This window comes from Arachis ipaensis, chromosome B1, assembly GCF_059453495.1.
Source record: "Arachis ipaensis isolate K30076 ecotype BB chromosome B1, ASM5945349v1, whole genome shotgun sequence".
Lineage (NCBI taxonomy): Eukaryota > Viridiplantae > Streptophyta > Magnoliopsida > Fabales > Fabaceae > Arachis > Arachis ipaensis.
Genome location: NC_142436.1, coordinates 118,469,813 through 118,475,122, shown reverse-complemented (window position 1 = coordinate 118,475,122; position 5,310 = coordinate 118,469,813). Strand labels below are relative to the sequence as shown.

At 41.1% G+C, this 5,310-nt stretch overlaps 2 protein-coding genes across 2 annotated transcripts; one reads left to right on the top strand and one right to left on the bottom strand.

Annotated features, from left to right (window-relative positions):
- Window positions 1-571: 571 nt before the first annotated feature.
- Window positions 572-1,392, bottom strand: LOC107610402 (uncharacterized). Its single transcript, XM_016312460.1, has 2 exons — window positions 1,061-1,392; window positions 572-1,016 (listed from the first exon to the last, which is right to left on the bottom strand). The coding sequence occupies exons 1-2, from the start codon at window positions 1,390-1,392 to the stop codon at window positions 572-574; spliced, it is 777 nt and encodes a 258-aa protein (XP_016167946.1).
- An 893-nt stretch (window positions 1,393-2,285) lies between these two features.
- Window positions 2,286-4,996, top strand: LOC107632976 (serine/arginine-rich splicing factor). Its single transcript, XM_016336615.3, has 6 exons — window positions 2,286-3,122; window positions 3,357-3,408; window positions 3,810-3,893; window positions 4,266-4,330; window positions 4,442-4,597; window positions 4,672-4,996. Exons 1-6 carry the CDS (start codon window positions 2,430-2,432, stop codon window positions 4,720-4,722), a joined length of 1,101 nt encoding a protein of 366 aa, XP_016192101.1. The 5' UTR covers window positions 2,286-2,429; the 3' UTR covers window positions 4,723-4,996.
- Window positions 4,997-5,310: the final 314 nt, after the last annotated feature.

Below are 5,310 nucleotides of genomic sequence, written 5' to 3'. Positions count from 1 at the left end.
GGTGATGGGGTGACGAACCAGTGGTGAAACTCGACCTCAGTCTTGGCATAAGTAGGATTCACTAAAAACCTATGTGCATCCTTGCCCTTGAAACTCATGGTGAAATTTGCCGCCACGTGACTGATATAAAAAGCCTGGTATGCATTAGGCGGAAGCTAGCCACCATTAGGAGCCTCCAATGTAGCCTTTATCCCATCGTGCCTATTTGATATGACTAGAATACCCGATTAAGGCATTACATGCTGTCGAAGGTGAGATAAAAAGAATGACCACGACTCTGTATTCTCACCATCTACAAGTGCGAATGTAATAGGAATGATATTGCCATCCTTAGCAATCGCAACAAGCAGCTACCATTGTATTTGTCGTACAGGTGCGTCCCGTCGACACTGACCAATGACTTGCAATGACGGAAGGCCTCGATACACGGTGAGAATGTCCAGAAAAGCCGATGAAAATAAGCTAATGAGTCATCCACTTGCCCACCAACCCGCATAGTGCTCGTCCTCAACACCGCGACACTACCTGGCATCGTGATCTATCCATCCAGTACCTATCGCGGCAAATCATTTTATGACTCTTCCCAACCTCCGTAGCTCTGTGCCACGGCTTTCTGTTTATCCATCCAAACCCTCCTGTAAGTCGGTCTAAACCCGAAATATGCCTCTGTTGCATTCTGTAGTACCTTGATAGAGACGGCAACATCAGCTTTGATCATGGGGAGTATGAAGGTCGATACGACATGATAATCAAGCATCTTGTGATCATTAGATATCAATGTGGCCAGGCAAGGATGAGGATCATTGTACCATTTTACCTCCCAAATACCTCTGCGCTGGCGGAGGCTGACCCGAATGAGCCATATGCACCCGTTCCCGAACTCCTTGCCTTTGCAATAATACTTGCGATGATCGGATTCCAACACTTTGTACTCAACCCCACGGCGGATGCTATAAGACTTCACGCTTAACACAATCTCCTCTTTATCCTGAAACTGCTGATGGTACCCCGCGACACTATCATGGCATCTAAGTTCAAAGTTGAAAAATATGGGGGGTACTGATGAGTTCCTGAGCTAGATGCTCCTCCACCCACAACTGGGGTAGTCCTTGCTATATCATTATCACTATAATCAGCTATCGTGGCGGGCGCTACGTCATCATCATCATCATCCTGCAGTGCATCCTCAACGCTATCCGGTATTCCACCCTCTCCGAAAACCGGGACCATAAAAGGAGTACCGAGCGTCACAATCGCAACCTCACCCAAGGGTCCAGTGTCACCTATTCCTTCGTCACGATTGCGATTCAGATTAGCTGCAAAGGATGGAGATGCAACTAAAATTGCCTCAGGTACAATCACTGGCACAGCTGACGAGGCACCAACAGGCATGGAACTAGAGCAGGCTGGTATTGCTGAGGATTAAGGATTCTGGTTCGATCCTCCAGAACTACAGACCACATCCATAAGTTTCGCCAATAGCTCAGGGGTCCTCACCTCAGAAAACTGACAATGACAACGAAACACTTGCAAATCTTCGTCATTGCCTATGACGAATGAATCATACTTCACATCATCGCGTAACACAGAAATCAGAATTTTGTAGAATAACTTCTCCACTTGTTTCACGCCATGCAGCTCCAGTTTCTAGAGTATAGTATTCTGAAGCTCAGTGAAACTCGTCGAAGGTTTGAGAAAAACTCTCAGCGGGTCTTTATCAGTAAATTTAATTCCCGATCGTGTTTTTTTTCTTAATGGACCCTCTATAGTGCACCAGAACTAAAAAATCTCATCACTAACCATTGTGAGTCCCACTTTGGTAAAAAATTCACGTTCAACTCGTATTTATATACGTTAGGACTATACTAAATCAAATTAATCCATTTCGAATTATACATACTAGTAAATCAAATTTAATGGTTTTGATCTACCATTACCCAATACCCATTGTAAATCGACCTCAATAGATTTGATTTACTAAGGGAGCTAAATCGGACCTTATTGATTCAATTTAGTATAGTCAATAAAAATCGAAACCTATAAATTCGATTTAATTCAAATTCTTTAAATTCGATTTACTTTTGAATCACAACTTCAAGTAATTCGATTCCCGTAGATCCAATTTACTACTAACAACTCTAATTCGAATTCAATAAATTCGATTTATATAAAAATATGCGACAATATCTGATAATATTTTTGGATTTGGGAAGTTCAAGTAATATTGAAATGGCTTTGGTTTATGAAGGTGGATTATCCCTAAAATAATTTCTGCCAAAAAGACCATCTCAGAAATAAATAAATAAATAAATAAATAAAACAGACTTGGTAATTGGTAAAGATGATCATCGTCGTAATGACATAACCTGAGATGGGCGAGTAAGAGGCAAGATTAACCAAAAAAAAAAAGGGGGAGCAGAAGAAAAGAAATGGAGGAAGAAAAAGCGGCAGCATACTACGACGAGCTTACCAGAAAGGGCGAAGGAGCTGCCAGATTCAAGCAAGGGCTTGGCTTTTCAAGCGCCCCTTCAAACGACGACGTTCCAAAGCGAGGCTCAGCCCTTGCTTCTTCTTCTTCCTCCTTTCTTTCCAAATTCGTCAAAGCTTCCGCCCCTTCCAATTCTAACTCTCCTCCGCCGCCGCCACTGTCGTCGGAGTCTGACAAGCAAGCGTCGCTCCTCTCCATTCAAGACAAGCTCCAGAAAAAGCCCGCCCCCGATTCTTCTAGGGTTCCGGAGAAGAACAGAGATAGGGAACCCGATCGAACCACCAGAAGACGAAGCAGAAGCAGAAGTAGAAGTAGAGACAGATGCAGGGAGAGGGGAAAAGAATCGAGAAGGAGAAGTAGGAGCAGAAGCAGAAGCAGAGAGAGACACCATCATAGAGACAGAGATAGAGATAGAGATAGAGATAGGGATAGGAGACGAAGAAGAAGGAGCAGGTCGAGAAGTAGAAGCGATTCCGATGGGGAGAGGCGGCGTAGAGGGAGACGCAGGAGCAGGAGCAGGAGTAGAAGTGTTTCTCCCCGCAGGTCAGAGAAGAATAGGGGTCGAGATGATAGAAAGAAGGGGAACAATGCTGGGGTTGATTATGCCAAGCTTATTTCTGGTTATGACACTATGGTATCTTCAATCTTCTTCCCCTAAAAGAACAAAAAAAAAAAAAAGAAGTGTTTGTGCTTGATACTTTGGTTTATTTCAATTTTAATTATTTGTGCCATGCCAAGCTTGTTGTCTAAGTGATGGGAGTAGTAATGGAGCTTATTGTTTGTACTTTGTAGAACTGCTTAGTATTTAGTTAGTTTCTTAAAAGTAAAAATCTTAATTAGTTTTCTCACTTTGCAATTTCTCAAACAGTCATCTGCTGAAAGAGTCAAAGCTAAGATGAAGCTTCAGCTCTCCCAAACTGGTAAGTCTATAGTCCTTATTCAGACTTTGAGGTGGTGCTTTTTGATGCACAGCTTTGTTCTGCATATTCTAATTTGCTTTATGAACCATGAAATGTTCACACTGTCATTGTCATTGATTCTATTATTCTATATATTGCTTATGTTTACTATTGTGGTGATCAAGTGTAAGAACAATTTCCAACAGCTTACTGTGCGAAAATACAAGGTGAACTTGACTTTGCATGAAAATCTCTGGTTGCTGTAGTGTATGACCATGTGGTATCAGAATTTTAGGCTGGGGTTATGAAAAATATTTTACATTCAGACTTAAAGAGAATACAGTAATAGTTACTTATTATTGAGCAAGTGTGCTGGTTTATACATGTACTAACTTGATTTCGTGGGATATTTTTTAATGCAGCGGCTCAAGACTCAGAAAAAGGTAAGGGCTGGGAGCGATTTGAGTTTGACAAGGATGCCCCTCTTGAAGATGAGGAAATTGAAGGTTGAACTTGTTTGCCATTTCATTATTCTAAATAAATTTGCCGAGACTTCTTTATTGCAAATACAATCTGTTTTAAAATGGACAGTTTTTTTAGTCTTCCTATGTTTTCCTGATAATGCAACACAGGGTCCTGAATCCTGATAATGTAAACTTCATTTTTAATTGATCCAATGTTGAGTACTGTTGTTGTGTGCTTGTTAATACCACCAATACTTACTGATTTTAATTGTTCATTGCTTAGTCATGGTGATTCTTCTAATTATTGAATGCCAATGATATTTTTGCATATAAATGATAATGAGTAATGGTGTGGGGTTTGGATTGAAGCCTGAAACTTAATTGAACTGATTGTATTTGCCCACCTATCTGCAGTGGCTGAAGATGATGCTTCCTTGGTCAAGCAAATTGGCCAGAGTTTCCGGTATTCTAAAATAGAGGTATATTCCTCTTCTTATATTCATGAATAGTCAGTTTTGTTCCTTGTTAACATACATGCGTCATCTATGTATGGGAGACTAAACATAGATCGAATCCATTTTCTTATCAAGGCAAGAAGGGAGGAACAAATCCAAGCTGCTCATGATGAAGCAATGTTTGGTGCTTCAGCACTTCCACCTCCTACCAGTACTGACAGTGAGCCTGAAAGGGAGAATGAGAAAGAAGTTGACAAAAAAGCCATTGTTACAAGCCTCTTAAGTGAAGCGGTAAGTGGTTTCTCTGCAGACTTATGTGGATAAGCATGATGAGTCATTTAAGTAATCCTTATATTTGGATTCAGGTGCTGGCCAAGAGAAAAGGATCTTGGCGTGATCGAGTTCGAGAATTATAGATTTCGCACCTTGTGGCTGATGCTGCCAACAGAAAGGCTTGCATAAGTATTTAGAAATATAAACAAGTATTAGGTACCTATGCAACTTTTATATTTTGAGAAGTTGAAGCATATATTTGTAGTTTGACAGGCTATGTGTGCCTCTGTTTGTCATCTCAGAAGAGGGGAAGTGTGGGATGTCTAGAAAGCCTTTTTGTAGATATTCAGTTTCAGTCTTTGTTTAAACTTTCAAGTGAGTAGAACAGAATGAATTAGTTGTTTATTGTTTTCCAAATTCATTCCTTTCCATCCTCGTCGCCTGTGGGGCGTTTAGGCGGTTGGCCGAACTTTTCTCGACTGTCCTCCACCTTGTGCGCAACTTTCATCTAAAGAGACCCCTTTTTAAGCATGACAAGGAAGAATAAGAACAATCAACAACTGAAACATAGGAGAAAAACGCCCTTAAAAGCGCAGTTCCTAGTTCCTGCAGCCCTACCTTCCTTGAGCGCTTTCCGGTGAAGTGACAGGGAACAAAGTGCCAGTGACAAGGAACGTTTCAATTCTTGAGATTTTGTTCTCAAACTTACCTTTACAAGAAGCCAAAAAAAA

What these genes read in the sequence shown, in the direction of transcription:
- LOC107610402 (XM_016312460.1), bottom strand. Translation starts at nt 1,392, where the DNA reads ATGCCTGTTGGTGCCTCGTCAGCTGTGCCAGTGATTGTACCTGAGGCA. An exon ending in TCTAGCTCAGGAACTCATCA is followed by an intron (nt 1,017 to 1,060) that starts GTACCCCCCATA and finishes ATGCCATGATAG; the next exon opens with TGTCGCGGGGTACCATCAGC.
- LOC107632976 (XM_016336615.3), top strand. Translation starts at nt 2,430, where the DNA reads ATGGAGGAAGAAAAAGCGGCAGCATACTACGACGAGCTTACCAGAAAG. An exon ending in TTTCTGGTTATGACACTATG is followed by an intron (nt 3,123 to 3,356) that starts GTATCTTCAATC and finishes TTTCTCAAACAG; the next exon opens with TCATCTGCTGAAAGAGTCAA. An exon ending in TGAAGATGAGGAAATTGAAG is followed by an intron (nt 3,894 to 4,265) that starts GTTGAACTTGTT and finishes ACCTATCTGCAG; the next exon opens with TGGCTGAAGATGATGCTTCC.